This window comes from Labrus bergylta, chromosome 15 (genome assembly GCF_963930695.1).
Source record: "Labrus bergylta chromosome 15, fLabBer1.1, whole genome shotgun sequence".
Classification (NCBI taxonomy): Eukaryota; Metazoa; Chordata; class Actinopteri; order Labriformes; family Labridae; genus Labrus; species Labrus bergylta.
Window position 1 is genome coordinate 2,156,989 of NC_089209.1, and position 20,613 is coordinate 2,177,601.

General features: G+C 41.0%; 2 protein-coding genes and 1 long non-coding RNA gene across 3 annotated transcripts; all 3 read left to right on the forward strand.

Annotated features, from left to right (window-relative positions):
- The first annotated feature begins 2,252 nt into the window (after positions 1 to 2,252).
- On the forward strand, positions 2,253 to 4,857 carry LOC136182797 (tripartite motif-containing protein 16-like). Its single transcript, XM_065964208.1, has one exon. It carries the CDS (start codon positions 2,312 to 2,314, stop codon positions 4,076 to 4,078), a length of 1,767 nt encoding a protein of 588 aa, XP_065820280.1. The 5' UTR covers positions 2,253 to 2,311; the 3' UTR covers positions 4,079 to 4,857.
- Positions 4,858 to 6,413: 1,556 nt separating this feature from the next.
- Positions 6,414 to 13,609, forward strand: LOC109976293 (uncharacterized). The gene is made up of 2 exons (XR_010668811.1): positions 6,414 to 6,483; positions 12,432 to 13,609. It is a non-coding gene; the product is annotated as an uncharacterized lncRNA (long non-coding RNA).
- Positions 13,610 to 15,829: 2,220 nt separating this feature from the next.
- LOC114921860 (uncharacterized) lies at positions 15,830 to 20,283 on the forward strand. The gene is made up of 7 exons (XM_065964232.1): positions 15,830 to 16,037; positions 16,235 to 16,570; positions 16,706 to 16,972; positions 17,071 to 17,136; positions 19,724 to 19,810; positions 19,890 to 19,918; positions 20,091 to 20,283. The coding sequence occupies exons 1-7, from the start codon at positions 16,001 to 16,003 to the stop codon at positions 20,166 to 20,168; spliced, it is 900 nt and encodes a 299-aa protein (XP_065820304.1). The 5' UTR covers positions 15,830 to 16,000; the 3' UTR covers positions 20,169 to 20,283.
- The last annotated feature ends 330 nt before the right edge of the window (positions 20,284 to 20,613 follow it).

Genomic DNA, 20,613 nt, shown 5'->3' on the forward strand with positions numbered 1-20,613 from the left:
CAAAAACTCCCTTAAACCTCAGGAGAAGGAAGTTGTTACCATTGTCCTACAGCCGAACGCCATGACGTCTACCTCACCCTGAAACAGATGGATTAGCGTGAAGTACGGGGGAATTACTGTCACGCCTTCCCCTTTAAATAAACCCAGTGTGTGTGTGTGTGTGTGTGTGTGTGTGTGTGTGTGTGTGTGTGTGTGTGTGTGTGTGTGTGTGTGTCAATACTTTGTCATACGTCTGATAAAGGTTAATCGGGTGATGAAGTTACTGACCCTCGCCCATTATTCACGCACGCTTCTGCACACTCAGCAGCGCCGTCTTGAAGGTTATCCAAAGAGGCGTCAGAGCCAGAAGAAGTTCAATTGTTTGGTTTGGTTTGTCCTTTCAGGGCTTCTGTAGAAACATGTCAGTGAAACATGGTGACTCTGAAGACATGAATTTAATATTCCATCAGTCAATGGTTCTCTTAAATCACGCCAATAAATTCTCAGATCTTACAGCGAGGGTTTCTTTCACAGCCTATGAACAGATCTCTTCTCAGCTGTCTTGGTATGAACTTTCAAGACAGCCTGACCCTGAAATCGTCACATATATGCCTTAAAGGTGTCATTCATTCATTTATTTTGTTTAGTGTTTTAAAGTCATTAAGTAAAGATTTGTTTGTGAGGGAGAAGTTTACAGTTCGGCCTGGAGTTTCTGTTCAAATACGACAAAAGGTCAAGAAAGGGGACGGATTCAGAAACAGAACTGTTGGTAAAAAGTCATGAGTGACTCGTGTCCTTTTATCGAAACAGAATCACATCAACTTTAAGATGTTTAGGTATCTTTAAGAACTCTGGAGGGAGGAAAAGTGGATAAGATCTTTAACTTAAAGAGTGTGGGTAGAAAACTTCTCAGGGTCATAAAGGGAAGTCTCTGCTACCACAGGAAGTTGATTCTCTAAGCCTCTTGAAGAAACGCTTATTAAGGAAGTAACACATCTAAAAGCACGACAACAAGAGGATGAGACAAAGAAGCAGGATGCATCAACTCAGAAGGACTAAACTGTCTTTAATTGTGATACTAACGCTGCTGGTTACAGGTAAGAATTTACTGTTTGCTCTGAATTTCATTACGTTTTATTACATTTTCAAACATTACAGTTTATAATACATAAAAACATTGATTGTTTAGTATTGATCACATATCTTCATTTCTGTTGTTTGTTGCACTTTTATTCTCTTACAAAACTATAAACAAATAAAAAGTACAAATTCATGTTCTTATTTTTTATATATTTCTCTTTGATCTTCATCAGCTGTAACTGGAGATGATACCGCCTCCCTCACAGTCAGACATGGACATGATGTCACTTTGCCATGTGGAAATGTGATTAAAGATTAAAGACTTTTTTTTATACCGTTCGTTTTCATTAATATTAAGTTTGCTGCGACCTTAATCGACAGCAGAAGCCTCCTTGACCTCGTCTAAATCAAGAGGAGTGATGTCTACGGGGAAAACTACAGGGGGGGGGTCATTGCATTTAAAGAGACACACACCAAAACGGATCGTTCTGCGAGAGCTGGTTTATACAGGGTCACAAACCTCCTCTGGTGCTTGATTCATGTTTTATTTTGACCAAAGCACAGCACAGATGTTTCATTTAGACCACAGGGGACTGTTTGAAAAGGTGGAGGAGGGGGAGGATATGTCCTCTTTAATGTTTATGGTTTTTGTCAATTCAGAAGAAAAAATGGAAGTGTTCACAGAAATGTCTCAGTTCAATACAAACCTTTGACTCAAACGGGTAACTATAATCATTCTTCCTCAGTTTGCTGGTTTATAACTGCCCTGCTCCTACTTGATGTGTGTATAACTACCTCCCTTTACGGTTTGTATTTGTCACATCTGCATGTAGATGACAGTACTCCACGTTAAAGACTGTTACAGGAGTTGTTACGACAGCGTTATGTTTACGGCACTAGACTGCTTTACGACAGGCAGAACATGCTTTTGCACTGCGTTATTTTCTCTCCTGAAAATGGAGCTGTATGTTGATCATCTACAATAAACCTGTGTGGTAAAAGTAACTCGACCCTCGATCATTCTACAATATTTAGAAGATTTGTACCTCCTTATACTGAGAGTAGACTTTACTTGATGTTTATATTCAACCCTGCTTTTATTTTGAAATAAAGTGAGTGTGACACCTTTTCTGAAATCTGAAATGAGAAGTGTTTTTAACTGTTTTGCACTCTGTCCTCATACCTCCTGGTTCCCTCCCCTTTAGATCTACAGTTTGAGGATGGGTGTAACCAACAACACCTGCACAGTCACATGCACAGACACATGCTTTGTAGATCAGAGGTGAAACTTGTTCTCAGTTATGAGGAAGTGAATCTCAGACAGTCGTTGTTACCGAGAGGAGAAATGGCGCAGAAAGGAGTTCAGCTGGACCGGGAAACCTTCTCTTGTTTGATCTGTCTGGATCTCCTGAAGGATCCGGTGACTCTTTCCTGTGGACACAGCTACTGCATGAAGTGTATTAAAAGCCACTGGGATACAGAGGATGAGAAGACAGTCTACAGCTGCCCTCAGTGTAGACAGACCTTCACAGCGAGGCCTGACCTGAGGAAAAACACCATGTTGGCAGATTTAGTGGAGGAGCTGAAGAAGACTGGACTCCAAGCTGCTCCTGCTGATGACTGCTATGCTGGATCTGAAGATGTGGCCTGTGATGTCTGCACCGGGAGAAAACTGAAAGCCTGTAAGTCCTGTCTGCAGTGTCTGGCTTCTTACTGTGAGAAACACCTCCAGCCTCATTATGATTCACCTGCCTATGCAAAACACAAGCTGGTGGAGCCCTCCAAGAAGCTCCAGGAGAACGTCTGCTCTCGTCATGATGAGGCGATGAAAGTATTTTGTCGCACTGATCAGCAGTCTATCTGTTATCTCTGTTTAATGGATGAACACAAAGGTCATGACACAGTCTCAGCTGCAGCAGAAAGGAGCGAGAAGCAGAGAGAGCTGGAGGTGAGTCGACAAAACATCCAGCAGAGAATCCAGGACAGAGAGAAAGATGTGAAGCTGCTCCAACAGGAGGTGGAGGCTATCAATGGCTCCGCTGATAAAACAGTGGGGAACAGTGAGAAGATGTTCACTGAGCTGATCCGTCTCATGGAGAAAAGACGCTCTGATGTGAAGCAGCAGGTCAGATCCCAGCAGCAAACTGAAGTGAGTCGAGTCAGAGAGCTTCAGGAGAAGCTGGAGCAGGAGATCACTGAGCTGAAGAGGAGAGACGCTGAGATGAAGAAGCTGTCACAGACACAGGACCACAACCAGTTTCTACACGACTACCCCTCACTGTCACCACTCAATGAATCTACACACTCATCCAGCATCAAGATCCGTCCTCTGAGGTTCTTTGAGGATGTGACAGCGGCTGTGTCAGAAGTCAGAGATAAACTACAGGCCTTCCTGAGAGAGAAATGGACAAACATCTCACAGACAGTGACTGAAGTGGATGTTTTACTGTCAGAACCAGAGCCCAAGACCAGAGCTGAGTTCTTAAAATATTCATGTGACATCACACTGGATCCAAACACAGTAAACACACAGCTGTTATTATCTGATGGGAACAGAAAAGTAACATTTACAAGTCAGACCAATCCTTATTCTAGTCACCCAGACAGATTCACTGAATGGTGTTTTCAGGTCCTGAGTAAAGAGAGTCTGACTGGACGTTGTTACTGGGAAGTGAAGAAGAGAGGAAGAGGAGTTTCTGTAGCAGTCACATACAAGAATATCAGCAGAGCAGAGAGTTCGAATGAGTGTAGATTTGGACGTAATGACAAATCTTGGGCGTTAGATTGTTTCAACAGTTATAACTTTTATTACAACAAAGTCAGCACTCCTGTCTCAGGTCCTCGGTCCTCCAGAGTAGGAGTGTACCTGGATCACAGAGCAGGTATTCTGTCCTTCTACAGCATCTCTGAAACCATGACTCTCCTCCACAGAGTCCAGACCACATTCACTCAGCCTCTACATGCTGGACTCGGGTTTTATTATTTTGGAGACTCTGCTGAGTTGTGTAAACTGAAATAGACAGAAGTCATTAATGAGACAGATGTTTAACTTGCTGTGTTTTAAATCTTCAACTTGATTTTTATCCACGCTCGTTGCTGAGATCTGATCGTGGTCACCTGTCAATCAAACTTTATGGGCGGTACTTTGACCTCTTCTCATTTGTTCTGTAAATGTTTGAGTGTCTTTAAGTGACACTCCTTCCTGTGTCTGTTTAGCCGTGGACTCTTTCACTGCTCAGGATGACTTTTGTTCACCTGAACTGACATTTCTCTGCGTGATAAATATCAACTTCTCTCTGCTCTCCATGTTTGATGATTTGTTTTCATACATTTATATTTTCTGTTGTTTCTGTTCTGATTCAGGAGTCTGAAGAGAGAGAGAGAGCAGCAAACTTTTCTTTCATGCTGATTTTCTCTTCTCACCACTTTGTACATTTGTAGAAAATCTATAAAATCATACTTAAAGAAATGAGTTAGTCAGAATAAATGTTGTTGTTCATATTCAAAGTGATGTAAAAATGTCCTCTGAGGTGTTTTAAAAATGTAATCCTCCTGATTAAATCAATAAGGAGATAAATCATTGTTTTCTGTGAGTGGAGATTCTGATCAAACAAAGTGATTGTGTGGATGAAGTGAATGTGTTCATGAAATGATTGAACACACTTTAATGATTTGATGTGTGAACAAACTGAAGTTTGACATCCTGAATAAACTCACATGAACTAAATGTTTTCTTCTGGTCTTCATTGCAAACGTTCAAGCGAACAAAAAAAAAAAAAAATCCTGCTACTGTTTGTACCCGCTGAGCTTCTGTATTCAGGAAGTTCAGTAGGAAATAGATGAAGTCAAATAGAGGGGGAGGAGCTACAGAAGAGAGGAGTAATGACCAGGTTAAGTACTCTGCATATCACTGGAAAACATTCATCTGCTCTTTGTGAGGTATGCAATCAAGCAGAAGCAGGTGAACATGTACTTACTAAATGTAGGAAGTATGTAACACATAGACAGAACATGAAGTCAGAAATGGAGAGAGAGAGGGACTTGTAAGAAGAGAAAAGTATTTTGGAGGGTGGTGAAAGAGGGAGAGGCCGAAGATGCTTGTTTAAATCTCTTTTGAGAACAGGTCTGGTGAGGGATATTTAAATCCAGCAGATGGCAGTAATGACACTTTTCTGATGTCAGCTGCCAAAGAAGAAGAAGAAGAAGAAGAAGAAGAAGAAGAAGAAGAAGAAGAAGAAGAAGAAGTATTCAATTACAAAATCAGCTTTAAATCTAATTAATATAGATGTAAAGGTACCATTTGTAAAAACTGAATACAGAAGTAGAATCAAAGAAGGTCTTGAGTGGGAGTGGAAAGAAACTTTGGGAGAAGGAAAAAAAGAGGCAGACATTATTTTAATCCACAACCTTTGATTAGGAAGTCTGTCAGTTATTCTGGAAAGTTAAAATAACTCGACTGAGGCTGGGTCACTGTGGGTTAAACCAATATTTACACTCTATAGGAAAACATCCCAATGGGCTGTGTGAGTGTGGCGCTCCTGAAACAGTTATACACATATTACTACAATGTAAAAACTAAACCTTACAGCCCTCCCCTCCCCTGGTATCTCCATGGACTCCACCTCCAGCCTAGAACAAAACTTTTGAGCAGGTCCTCCATTCTTATTCTCTCTACAGAGGAGTGATGTCTACGGGGGGGGGGGGGGGTCATTACATTTAAAGAGACACACACACCAAAACGGAGCGTTCTGAGAGAGCTGGTTTATACAGGCTCACAAACCTGTACAGGCTCCTCTGGTGCTTGATTCATGTTATATTTTGACCAAAGCACAGCACAGATGTTTCATTTAGACCACAGGGGGGCTGTTTGAAAAGGTGGAGGAGGGGGATCATATGTCCTCTTTAATGTGAGGTTCTAGAGAGCAGCATATCAATCTGGACCACTGTAATCCTGAAATACACCTGGAGCTCCTTTTCAACAGGTCAAAACTCTCCTTTTTATACATTTAGTGAAAGAGTCAATAAATGAACTTATCAGGTTGATCCCTCTGCATGATGAGCACGAGACATTCTGTCTGATATGCAAATTAATGGAAAATAAACACAGCGGACTCAGTGTGCAAGGTGTCTGTGCGTAAAGTTTTTTTAATGGAGCTGAAAAAAATGGCCTCTGTACAAAGGCCTTTACACCCACTTTTTTTTTTTATCATACTTGTCACATAATGAGACAGTTACATTTTTAAAATCTACAAGCAGTGTCTAACTTCCCCAACAGAAAAGTGGAATAACACAACAAAGCTAAAATTCTCCCTTCTTTCTGATTCATCATTAATGTGTGTTGTGTTCACTGCTTAGGAGGATCCTGAAGAAGGTGTCGCTTACGCCTCCGTCAGCTACACCAAGAATTGTAACAGCAAAGTCAAGGTAAGCGCTCTGATTGGACACACAACTGTTCATTTATATCGAGCTGTCGAGACATTTTAAGCTTGGGGGTGAAAGGTCACAGGGGTGGGATAATAACTTGTTCCCAAAATATATTCATCCTGTTCCCACAACATAATGATATTGTGCACACAAGGTTTTCAATTTTCACAAGATTAATAACTAGTTCCCAAAATATGAATATCTTGTCTGACAAAAAAACAACTTATGGGGAGATGGTGGCATCATTTAAATTAAGTAATATGCAGTATTAGTTTTTAGAGTGAAGATTGATATTTTTTTCTACTTTTTTTTTGTATAAATCTCTTAAACATCTCCAACCCTGCTCAAAACTAAAAAACAATCATTTGTAGGAATTTAACCCTTTAAATGCCAGTTTGATTACTTGATGTCACTGTTGTTATTAGTTCCTGTAGGTAGGTATTAGGTAGTTCCCTGTTTGGACACTGGAGGGCGAAAATGTCCAATTTACAAAAACTGCTATAAAATAGAACAGATTGATATTTCTTTCCACTTTTTTTTTTTGCATAAATCTCTTAAACAACTCCAGCCCTGCTCAAAATTATCAAATATTGAATAATTATCAGGAATTTAACCCTTTAAATGACAGAATCATGTAATCAAACTGGCATTTAAAGCGATAAATTCCTAAATATGATTGAATGTTTGTTAGTTTTGAGCAGGGCTGAAGTTGTTTAAGAGATGTATGCAGTAAAAATGAAAAAAAAATATCAATCTATTCTATTTTTATATTCTACAAACATCGAGAGAGAAACCCACTAATCATTACAGCCGGGGATCAAACCGGCTGCTTCCTGTGACAGGTGTCATCGAGGCCGTTTGGACGTCATCACAACCCGTTTAGCTTCTTCATCACTGTAACCCCAACGAGCACCTTCTTTTAAAAAATGTGCCCCCCCCCCCCCACACACACACAGAGAAACCCTGAGCTTGTGCATCTTTCTGCCTTTTTTTAAATCGCAAACAAATAAACATGCAACAAAAAGTTATGTAACAGCTGATTCCAGTTCTGCAGGTTACACATTCCTCGACAGGTGTGACCGAACACCTTTTGTCTTCAAACAGCTGACTCCTGCTTTGTTTAAAAGTGAGTCAGTGGTGGTGGATTCTGGGAAAACAACAACTTGAAAACTTGCTGCAAGCTGCACAACAATCCTGTGAAACCCTGGAGATAAAAAAACACTCAAAGTGTCAATCAAATCAGCAAAGCAGTCATTTAACAACACTGCTGCTCTGCTATATTTGTGAGGCGGACCCTCCTTCAACCTGCCTAACCTTCCCCGTCACCTGACCCTCCACCTTCACCCTGACCTCCACCTGAGTCAAAGCCCTTAAAAAAAACAAACACATCTTCACCTTCAAACAGCCGTTTGGAGAGGTCAGAACCAGAGAGATGTCCTCACTCTAAAGGTTTTAAAAACAAACATCAGACGTCCCGGGTGAAGAACATAAACAAGCACACCGTCATATTTACCAGAATAAATACCTCCTACACTCACATTCATCCATTACCTAATGGAAAAAGTGAAGCCTGATTATGAATAACTTAATGTTCTGCTCTCGTGCAAACCGAGTCAAGTGATAATTATCAGGTGGAAAACGTGCAGACGTCGAGAGTGAGGGCGACCACTATTTGCAGCGCCGCTCGCCCAAACGAGAGCAAGAGCCAAAGAGATAAGGAGGTGCATTGGTGTTTTCATGAAAAAAATTAAGGAATCTTTTTCAGACATCTCAAAATGTGTCTCCTGTCCCATTTTGTAAAATAAATTGTGAGAGAATCGTATGAAGAGCAGCGTGAATCGTTACATCCCTATCAGGAAACAAACAAACCTGATGTCACTTGTAAAATCTCCTCAAAGCGATCAGAAAACAAACAAACCAAGTGTTTCTCACTGAAAGACAAAAACTCCCTTAAACCTCAGGAGAAGGAAGTTGTTACCATTGTCCTACAGCCGAACGCCATGACGTCTACCTCACCCTGAAACAGATGGATTAGCGTGAAGTACGGGAGAATTACTGTCCCCTTTAAACAAACCCAGTGTGTGTGTGTGTGTGTGTGTGTGTGTGTGTGTGTCAATACTTTGTCATACGTCTGATAAAGGTTAATCGGGTGATGAAGTTACTGACCCTCGCCCATTATTCACGCACGCTTCTGCACACTCAGCAGCGCCGTCTTGAAGGTTGTCCAAAGAGGCGTCACAGCCAGAAGAAGTTCAATTGTTTGGTTTGGTTTGTCCTTTCAGGGCTTCTGTAGAAACATGTCAGTGAAACATGGTGACTCTGAAGACATGAATTTAATATTCCATCAGTCAATGGTTCTCTTAAATCACGCCAATAAATTCTCAGATCTTACAGCGAGGGTTTCTTTCACAGCCTATGAACAGATCTCTTCTCAGCTGTCTTGGTATGAACTTTCAAGACAGCCTGACCCTGAAATCGTCACATATATGCCTTAAAGGTGTCATTCATTCATTTATTTTGTTTAGTGTTTTAAAGTCATTAAGTAAAGATTTGTTTGTGAGGGAGAAGTTTACAGTTCGGCCTGGAGTTTCTGTTCAAATACGACAAAAGGTCAAGAAAGGGGACGGATTCAGAAACAGAACTGTTGGTAAAAAGTCATGAGTGACTCGTGTCCTTTTATCGAAACAGAATCACATCAACTTTAAGATGTTTAGGTATCTTTAAGAACTCTGGAGGGAGGAAAGGTGGATAAGATCTTTAACTTAAAGAGTGTGGGTAGAAAACTTCTCAGGGTCATAAAGGGAAGTCTCTGCTACCACAGGAAGTTGATTCTCTAAGCCTCTTGAAGAAACGCTTATTAAGGAAGTTACACATCTAAAAGCACGACAACAAGAGGATGAGACAAAGAAGCAGGATGCATCAACTCAGAAGGACTAAACTGTCTTTAATTGTGATACTAACGCTGCTGGTTACAGGTAAGAATTTACTGTTTGCTCTGAATTTCATTACGTTTTATTACATTTTCAAACATTACAGTTTATAATACATAAAAACATTGATTGTTTAGTATTGATCACATATCTTCATTTCTGTTGTTTGTTGCACTTTTATTCTCTTACAAAACTATAAACAAATAAAAAGTACAAATTCATGTTCTTATTTTTTATATATTTCTCTTTGATCTTCATCAGCTGTAACTGGAGATGATACCGCCTCCCTCACAGTCAGACTTGGACATGATGTCACTTTGCCATGTGGAAATGTGATTAAAGATTAAAGACTTTTTTTTATACCGTTCGTTTTCATTAATATTAAGTTTGCTGCGACCTTAATCGACAGCAGAAGCCTCCTTGACCTCGTCTAAATCAAGAGGAGTGATGTCTACGGGGAAAACTACAGGGGGGGGGGTCATTGCATTTAAAGAGACACACACCAAAACGGATCGTTCTGAGAGAGCTGGTTTATACAGGGTCACAAACCTCCTCTGGTGCTTGATTCATGTTTTATTTTGACCAAAGCACAGCACAGATGTTTCATTTAGACCACAGGGGACTGTTTGAAAAGGTGAAGGAGGGGGGATCACATGTCCTCTTTAATGTTTATGGTTTTTGTCAATTCAGAAGAAAAAATGGAAGTGTTCACAGAAATGTCTCAGTTCAATACAAACCTTTGACTCAAACGGGTAACTATAATCATTCTTCCTCAGTTTGCTGGTTTATAACTGCCCTGCTCCTACTTGATGTGTGTATAACTACCTCCCTTTACGGTTTGTATTTGTCACATCTGTATGTAGATGACAGTACTCCACGTTAAAGACTGTTACAGGAGTTGTTACGACAGCGTTATGTTTACGGCACTAGACTGCTTTACGACAGGCAGAACATGCTTTTGCACTGCGTTATTTTCTCTCCTGAAAATGGAGCTGTATGTTGATCACCTACAATAAACCTGTGTGGAAAAAGTAACTCGACCCTCGATCATTCTACAATATTTAGAAGATTTGTACCTCCTTATACTGAGAGTAGACTTTACTTGATGTTTATATTCAACCCTGCTTTTATTTTGAAATAAAGTGAGTGTGACACCTTTTCTAAAATCTGAAATGAGAAGTGTTTTTAACTGTTTTGCACTCTGTCCTCATACCTCCTGGTTCCCTCCCCTTTAGATCTACAGTTTGAGGATGGGTGTAACCAACAACACCTGCACAGTCACATGCACAGACACATGCTTTGTAGATCAGAGGTGAAACTTGTTCTCAGTTATGAGGAAGTGAATCTCAGACAGTCGTTGTTACCGAGAGGAGAAATGGTGCAGAAAGGAGTTCAGCTGGACCGGGAAACCTTCTCTTGTTCGATCTGTCTGGATCTCCTGAAGGATCCGGTGACTCTTTCCTGTGGACACAGTTACTGCATGAAGTGTATTAAAAGCCACTGGGATACAGAGGATGAGAAGACAGTCTACAGCTGCCCTCAGTGTAGACAGACCTTCACAGTGAGGCCTGACCTGAGGAAAAACACCATGTTGGCAGATTTAGTGGAGGAGCTGAAGAAGACTGGACTCCAAGCTGCTCCTGCTGATCACTGCTATGCTGGATCTGAAGATGTGGCCTGTGATGTCTGCACCGGGAGAAAACTGAAAGCCTGTAAGTCCTGTCTGCAGTGTCTGGCTTCTTACTGTGAGAAACACCTCCAGCATCATTATGATTCACCTGCCTATGCAAAACACAAGCTGGTGGAGCCCTCCAAGAAGCTCCAGGAGAACGTCTGCTCTCGTCATGATGAGGCGATGAAAGTATTTTGTCGCACTGATCAGCAGTCTATCTGTTATCTCTGTTTAATGGATGAACACAAAGGTCATGACACAGTCTCAGCTGCAGCAGAAAGGAGCGAGAAGCAGAGAGAGCTGGAGGTGAGTCGACAAAACATCCAGCAGAGAATCCAGGACAGAGAGAAAGATGTGAAGCTGCTCCAACAGGAGGTGGAGGCTATCAATGGCTCCGCTGATAAAACAGTGGGGAACAGTGAGAAGATGTTCACTGAGCTGATCCGTCTCATGGAGAAAAGACGCTCTGATGTGAAGCAGCAGGTCAGATCCCAGCAGCAAACTGAAGTGAGTCGAGTCAGAGAGCTTCAGGAGAAGCTGGAGCAGGAGATCACTGAGCTGAAGAGGAGAGACGCTGAGATGAAGAAGCTGTCACACACACAGGACCACAACCAGTTTCTACACGACTACCCCTCACTGTCACCACTCAGTGAATCTACACACTCATCCAGCATCAAGATCCGTCCTCTGAGGTTCTTTGAGGATGTGACAGCGGCTGTGTCAGAAGTCAGAGATAAACTACAGGCCTTCCTGAGAGAGAAATGGACAAACATCTTATGGGGAGATGGTGGTCTAGCGGTTAGGTCGTGCCCCATGTACGGAGGCTTTAGTCCAGGTTCAAGTCTGACCTGTGGCTCCTTTCCTGCATGTCTTCTCCACTCTCTCTCCACAAGTTCCTACTCTATCCACTGTCCTATCAGATGAAGGCTAAAGCTCAATAAATAAATCTTGAAAAAAAAGAAACCTGTGACTGAAAGATGAATATCATGTGTGCCAAAGATAAAACCTTGTATCTACAAAATGATTGATTTATGCCCACAAGATAGTCGTTCCCAAAAGACTAGTATCTTAACTTGTTCCCTCAGGATGTGTTAATGTGTGTACAAGATAAATAACTGTTGGCTCATTTGGATCCATTACTGATGATTTATAAAGAAACTCTATATTTAGGGTGTATGCATGTTTTAAACCACGTTATGAGTTTGTTATTGTAAAGTGCTTTTTGTGTTTTGTTTGACCTCAGGATCCTGCTTTGTTTGTTGCTTGCATCTTAATTTCAATGTGTTGAAATATGCTGAGTCATGTCCTGTTCTGATATGTTTCCTGCTGATTCTCGTATCCATAAGGCTGATGATGACGATGAAGGTGAAGCTGTGACGTACAGCACTGTGAGAGTTTCCTCCCCTGGTGCTGAAGCCTCCGTTGATCCCAGCGGCCTCTATGCCACCATCAACAAACCAAACAATGGAGAGACAAACGGATAGTTATCATGTCATTAATCTGATATCATATGTATATCTTAAGAGAAGAGTTTCATACGCTCACTTGGTACTTATTGCTTATTCTATTATTTCCATGTTTTTTTATATTTTATGTATATATTTATTAGAATGTATTTAAATTCCATCAAGACTGAGATCATTTTGATTGGACCACAGCACCTGACTAAGCAAGTACTGCCATCTGCTGGTACCCTAGTAGACCACATCAAACCTGCTTCTAAACATCTGGGTGTCTGGTTTGACAGCAACTTAAATTTTGAGCAGCTCACAACAAAGCTTGTACAGTCTTGTTTTTTTCAGAAATATTTCTAAAATGTTTTAGATTTTAACTGTTAAAGACACAGAGATGATTTTACATGCTTTTATCTCATCACGTCTTGACTTTTGTAAAAGCCTTTTTACTTACCTTAACAAAAAAATCTATCGATGGACTGCAGTTGGTACAGAACTCAGCTGCCAGACTTTAAACTAGAACCAGAAAGCATGAGCACATCACTCCTGTTTTAGCATCTCTACACTGGCTCCCTGTGTGTTTTAGAATGGATTTTAAGATTTTACTGATTACTTTTAAAGCTCTCCATTCCCCCAGCTGTTTTCAGACCTTTTACTTCCTTGCAAACCCACGCAGCACATTGAGATCCTCGGGCTGAGGTCTCCTGGTGGTTCCAAATGCAAAATTAAAAACAAAAGGGGATAGAGTATCGACCTGCCCGAGGAGATCAGGTCGGCAGAATCACTCATCTCTTTTAAGTCCCTTCTTCTTAAGACACACTTTTTCCGGCGAGCCTTTCCTGATGTTTGTTGATTTGAAATTGTTACTATTTTCACTTTTTAGAATTCCTTTAAAAGAATTGTATTCAGTTCTTTTAAAAAAGGATTTTCTATTTTAAAGTGATTTTTATTCCTTAATCTTTCCTTGTTTGATATTCTATGACCTGCCTGTTTTTATATTTGCTGTCCTTGTAAAGCACTTTGTAACTTGTTTTTGAAAAGTGCTCTATAAATAAAGATTATTATTATTATTATTATTATTTGCATGTATTCATTCACCTTGGAGACTTTGTGGATATGTTAGTAGTGTTGCAGTGATTGAAATCGGTCTTAGTCTCAAGACCCGTCTTGTATCAGACCACTTTTTGAAGGTCTCGCTATCGTCTCTGAATCTAAAGCATTTTTACCCGCTCTTGTCTCGGCCTCAGACCGGGTGGACTCCAGATTTTAAACCAAGACTACCAATGATCTGCAAGAGAAACTGTAACAAGATAATCTCCTCCTAGGATTAATCAAATACTTCTGATTTTGTGCGACTGATATGTTTGAAAGATTTAGAACTTCATTGTTCTTCTGTGTATTACTTTTATACAGAGACATTCAATCTTTATGTTTAAGGTCTTGTTAGATTTTTTTCTTTATCTTATTAAAAGGTTTCTGTTTTCATTTCTATTCATCAACTAAAATCTCCTCACAGGAGCTTTAACCAGCTCAAAGCATCAATGCATGACGAAGGAGGGGATTGGTCAGGTTTAAGACTCAAGACTCTCTGCTACCACCTGCTGGATGGAGACCTGAAATGCCGTTATGAGCACATTTTTCCTGCAGCCCAAGAAGCTCTGATCTCCTGTGTTGAAGAGGAGTCAAAGGCGCAGTACAAATTGTAACAAGAGTCAGAGATAATAATAATAATAATGCTGATAATACTACATTTTATTTATGTAGCGCTTTTTAAAACACTTAAAGACACTTTACAGATTTACATTCAGACAAAAACAAGCTGAGGAAACACAAAAATTAAAACAATGTCCCAGGTTGTTTGAAGGTCAGGAGAAGGACTTTGAACTCGATTTGTTGGGGAAACGGGAGCCAGTGGAGGTTGTGGTGGCCAGGGGTAATGTGGTCACAGGAGCGGGAGTGTGTGAACAAACTGACAAGTTGTGAAGTGTATTGAGGACTTTGGATGATAACCATAGAGAAGTCTATTACATTAATCAATCCTGAGGCTCAGCGTTCATTGAGCCCAGGAGGTTTTGTCCCGGCACCAGAGGCCGGGCTCTACAGTAGACGGAGCTCCCCCAACCTTCAGCGAGGTGATCTGGCACTACCACCACCCGACGTCCCTGACGCCCAGTGTTACGCCGCTACACAAACCCACCGCTAAATGCTATCCTAGCGCCTGACGCTAAGGCCAGTGAGCCTGTAACTTAATGCCTCTCCTTACGTGTTGCGTAAACGTGAAGGTGTATCCTGCCTTACCTGAGTGTGTGTGCATCTGTCCTGTCTGTTTGAGGGGTGCGTGTAGGTGACTCACCTCTAAGATCCTCGTACGTGCCGCGACCAGCTCACTCGGACAGCCCGATCCACGGAGTCACTTGGGGTACGATCTCCTCCACCAGCCCTCTCCTTCATATCAGTTTAGTTCATGTGTAAAAAGAACCCGTGAAGTGTTGAAACAAAAACAAACGTTACTTCAGATTCAGTCTCTCAGGTGTCTACGTCCTCGCGTCTTCCTCGTGGTGTCTCTTTGACTCCAAACCAATTTCTGCCGGCTCCTCTCCAGGTGCTGCTAATGAAGATTACAGAGACAGAGCCACCACACCCCCCCTCAGGTGTGTCATCAGTACTGACCCTGCTTCTCCTCCTACCAACCACACCTACTGCTAAAGACCCTGAAGTGAATCCTCCTAACACATTATCATAACACCCAGCCTCCACCATCGGATTGTTTCATCCCCACAACCTCCGCCGTCCTCATTCATGCACGGCCTGCTCCGACCTCCACCTCAGCGGAGAGGAAGTGAGAACAACAGGAACGAGAGGAACACAAAGAAATCATTCCTGCATCTCATCCCCTCTCCCCCATCCCATTTTTCTTAACAATGAAGAATATTTTAACTGCTTTTTGTAAAGCGCCTCGAGATAAAACTTGATATGATTTGGCACTATACAAATAATGATTGATAGATTTGAAGGAGCCTTCCAAATGGAACAGCCCTCGATGCCCCGCTGTGATGTTATCAGTCTTCAAATGCGCCCTCAGAAGGATGCAGCCCTTTAAATGTTACATAGCTCATGTACCAACACTGTACCAACTCTGAAACCTTTTCTCATGAGTTCTCACAAAGAAAAAAAAACGAGTCGCAATGAGGAACAAACGTTTCTCAAACCGCTAAAGATATCACCCCTCCCATTGGTCACCATACAGCGCCATGAGCCGGAGGCATCACATCCATGTTGGGATGTTTTCCAGAGTTCAAGAGAGAATAACAAGATGAAGCGAAAAAAAAGATTGAAGTTGCTCAGAGGAAGTAAAAAAAGAGAAGTTGAAGCTGTAACTCTCTATTTAGAGTGTTTGAGAGTAAAGGGTGTGTGAACGAGAGAGAGCACGAAGTGAGATCCGTCACTTCAGAAGGATTAAAATGTCTTTATCTGTGATACTGATGCTTCTGTTTACAGGTAAGAATTTACTAAAAAAACACATCCACCAATAAGATGCACTGCAGATGTTTTTAAACTATTTAAATGGATGACATCGATTTCAGTCAGATACCTAAGTTTACTCTCTCTTTTTGCTTCTTCTTACAAAACTATTAACAATTAACAAATACAAATGACTATTTATTGATTTTATATTTCTCTTTAATTTTCTTCAGCTGTAACTGGAGATGATACCGCCTCCCTCACAGTCAGACTTGGACATGATGTCACTTTGCCATGTAGAAATGTGATTAAAGATCAGCAGAAATGTGACAGTCCTTCTTGGCTTTTCAGTCGTTATATTGGGAGCACAGCAGTAGAGCTGGTTACACTCGGGAATATAAGTAAAAATGAGAAAGCTAAAGCTAAAGCTAAGAGGCTAAATGTTACAGAGGATTGTTCTCTGGTTATTAAAAGTGTCACACATGACGATGTCGGTCGTTACACCTGCAGACAGATCAGATCAGGAGAACAAGTTTCAGAAGCTCGTGTGTTGCTGAATGTTATTAACAGTAAGTGTTGATATGAATATTTTCATCTCAGATTCTCTTGTTGAAACATTATCCTGAAACATTGGAATAAGTCTATAAAAAAGTGTGGAAGTTAAACTTACTCTTGTGTTCTCTCTCTCACAATATATTCACCAGGTACCTCGGACGATGCCTTCAGGTTTTCCTGCTCTGTGTTCAGATTTGGAGACTGTGCCCACACAGTGCAGTGGTATTATAAGGGTGATGAGACAGATATAGCACAACACCAACAGTTAACCTGTACAGCTATTGTGTCATTTAAAACTCCTCATGTTGTTCAGAAGTCAAACTTTAATGAGTTGCTGTTTTTTAAAGTAACAGACAATAAGAGTGGACAAACACTGCTGTGTAATGCCTTCTCTAAGTCCTCCTGTGAGAAAACAGGTACGTCTGGTTTTACTTGATTCATTATGTAGTTAAAGTGCTGAACTCTGTTTTATTATCATATCTTCTGTTTTGTTTATTTATATCACATTCAAAAGACACAACAGGAAGCACATCAGCAGGAGGAAACGAGATAACGGAGGACGAAACTCTGAAGAAACCAGGTAGAGTACAGACCACATTCACACAGCGGCCATTTTCCTGTGATGTCACACTCAGGCTGGTGTAAATGATATCACGTTGTACTGCTTTGTTCAGTGAAGCTCTCAATTCAATTCAATTCAGTCAGCTTCATTGGCATGAATGTGAAAATATCTCCATGGCTTATAAGAACAAATACTACAAAAATAATAACTACTAAAGATATTTTAACAAGAGGATTAATCATAAATATGAATAAACATCTCAAATATAATACAAAACACATTAAAGAAATAAAGTGTAATTACATTTTTTTCCAATTGCTAAAACACAATTTTGCAAACTAGGCTGGTTTTATCAAAATACTTAACACAATTCACAAAACCACAAACTGCAAAATACCTCACATATCCTGCAAAATGAAGCACTAAAACCAAAACTACATATAGCATTATCAAAATCAAACTTTTGCACCAAATGGCACACACTTCATTTATATTACCAGATTGTTGTCTAACCAACTACACACTGTTGGGCATAATGAAAAGCACTCTCATCTTTAGTATGCTTTGCCATAATACTAAAATAGTTCAAATTGTAGAAAATTCTTCAGATTGTTCACATGCACAGAAATATTTGCAGATACACACACATGCTGTTGAAACATTTATTTTTTCACCAAACAAGTCAGTGCTACATATACCAGGACAGTAAAACAGCTCAAGTTGGGCTGCACTCTGTCCAGCCTCTCACATTGTCAGCCCATGGTTGATGACATGATCAACTAAAGTTGCTCTGATTTCGTTTGAAAGTTGTTTTCTTCTTTGGCCATGAACTCCTCTACCAACTCTACCCCTACCTCTTACTCTTCCTCTACCAGCTCTACCCCTACCTCTCACTCTTCCTCTACCAGCTCTACCCCTACCTCTCACTCTTGCTCTACCAGCTCTACCTCTACCTCTCACTCTTCCTCTACCAGCTCTACTCCTACCTCTCACTCTTCCTCTACCAGCTCTACTCCTACCTCTCACTCTTCCTCTACCAGCTCTACTCCTACCTCTCACTCTTCCTCTACCAGCTCTACTCCTACCTCTCACTCTTCCTCTACCAGCTCTACCCCTACCTCTCACTCTTCCTCTACCAGCTCTACCTCTACCTCTCACTCTTCCTCTACCAGCTCTACCCCTCCCTCTCACTCTTCCTCTACCAGCTCTACTCCTACCTCTCACTCTTCCTCTACCAGCTCTACCCATACCTCTCACTCTTCCTCTACCAGCTCTACCCCTACCTCTCACTCTTCCTCTACCAGCTCTACCCCTACCTCTCACTCTTCCTCTACCAGCTCTACCTCTACCTCTCACTCTTCCTCTACCAGCTCTACCCCTACCTCTCACTCTTCCTCTACCAGCTCTACTCCTACCTCTCACTCTTCCTCTACCAGCTCTACCCCTACCTCTCACTCTTCCTCTACCAGCTCTACCCCTACCTCTCACTCTTCCTCTACCAGCTCTACTCCTACCTCTCACTCTTCCTCTACCAGCTCTACTCCTACCTCTCACTCATCCTCTACCAGCTCTACCCCTCCCTCTCACTCTTCCTCTACCAGCTCTACTCCTACCTCTCACTCTTCCTCTACCAGCTCTACCCCTACCTCTCACTCTTCCTCTACCAGCTGTACCCCTACCTCTTCCTCTTCCTCTCTCTGCAACCTCTTCCATTGTTGTTGTAAAAATAAGGTGCTCACTTGTGGTCTTTTCATAGTGCTTACTTCCTGATTGAAGAGATAACATTTAACCATTGAGGTGTTTGGCCAATTAGCTCATGTAGTGTTATTTTGAATGGCAGTGTTTTGAAATGGCAAACATATGACTTTATGTCTGATTGTTGTGTCTTATGCAGAGAACCGTGTTCAGTGCATTTAAAAAGTGCCATTTTGAATTGCAAAATGTGTGTAAAGCAGAAAATGTGTTTAGACTTTTGGAGACTTGAGAAGAGGTTTTGCTCTCTGTGTGTCAGTTTAAATAATTGTGCTATGCATTTAATTTTAGTGTGTTAGCAATTGGAAAAAACTGTAATTGTTTTATAGTGTGTGTGTGTGTGTGTGTGTGTGTGTGTGTGTGTGTGTGTGTGTGTGTGTGTGTGTGTGTGTGTGTGTGTGTGTAACATTGTTGTGGTTGTTTGTGCCTCTGCCGTTAATCCAGTGATGGAGTGGTCCTTCCAAATGAAACACCCAGTAACCTCCAAGTTACTTTTTAAACATATAATATGTAGAATTTTATTAGAAAGTTTACATTTAAATATCTAAATTACAATGGGGAAGCAGAGAGGACTCCCATGATTCTCTGCCAGCCTCAACTTCATCTTTAGTCATTGTTTTGATTGAGAGCCCCCTGGTGGCAGAATTTGCGTACTGTGCCTTAAAACGATACACCATGACAACCAGAGGACTTTAAACCTACTAGGAGCTTGGTGTAAGGTTTAAGTTGTGATGTCTGCCCACGTTGGAACTATCTTCAGCTTGTGTAAAAACATTAAAAGTGCCAATCCTGACTTTGAATTGAACAATCACTGCAGTTTAAATGATTTGAATGTTTTTATTTTCATTTTCAGGTTGGATCAGGTTCATCATTGTGTCTGTGGGACTGGCAGTACTCATAATCATTTTTGTGACGAGCAGCATATGGGTGAGAACTAAAGGTGAGAAACCTTTTAAAATGTTATTAGATTGACTTGGTTTACAATGTGAAAACTAAATTTTACTCTTTTGTCTTTACAGAGAAGAAAACGCAGATGGATCACAATGCTGTGAGTTAAAAAACTAAATGATCAGAAGCTTGTTTTTCAGATATTTCAGAGATAACTGTTCTTTAAATAGAGTAAAACTACAGTTTTTAAATCTAAGAGGCTGAAGGATAGAGGGATGTATTATCGTGTCTTTATCTGAGTAAATCAAGTTTGTAGCTTTTTCTTTTCACAGGTTGAAAATGATGAAGGTGAAGCTTCAGTAATCTATGAAAACTATGGAGGTCATGATGCTTCTGTCAGATTCCAGTGAACAACAACGTCAGGATCAATATCACCTGAAAAGAGAAGAAAACATGAAGATGAAGGAAAGACGGGCATCATTTTCAGTGTTTTTTAGCTGACAAAGTTTCTTCTAGTTTAACAACTTCAGAGTTCTTTTTTTAAGAAGGGGGGGGGGGGGTATTTATGACTTGATTTGTGAGTCAGGACAGTGGATAGAGTCAGAAATCAGGCAGAGAAATAGAGTGGGGAATGACATGCGGGAAAGCCGCCACAGGTCCCCGGGCCGCCCGCTTTGAGGACTATGGCCTCTTTACATAGTAACCACGCAGTAACCACACAGTAACCACGCAGTAACCACACAGTAAGCACGCAGTAACCACACAGTAACCTCGCAGTAACCACGCAGTAACCACGCAGTAACCACGCAGTAACCACGAGGCTAAGATTTCAAACCTATTGTTAAAGCTTTGCCA

Excerpts from the sequence above, each read along its gene's own strand:
- LOC136182797 (XM_065964208.1), top strand. The coding sequence starts at position 2,312 with ATGCACAGACACATGCTTTGTAGATCAGAGGTGAAACTTGTTCTCAGT.
- LOC114921860 (XM_065964232.1), top strand. The coding sequence starts at position 16,001 with ATGTCTTTATCTGTGATACTGATGCTTCTGTTTACAG. Across the intron at positions 17,137-19,723 it reads CGAAACTCTGAAGAAACCAG|GTTGGATCAGGTTCATCATT; the intron begins GTAGAGTACAGA and ends TTTCATTTTCAG. Across the intron at positions 19,811-19,889 it reads CATATGGGTGAGAACTAAAG|AGAAGAAAACGCAGATGGAT; the intron begins GTGAGAAACCTT and ends TTGTCTTTACAG.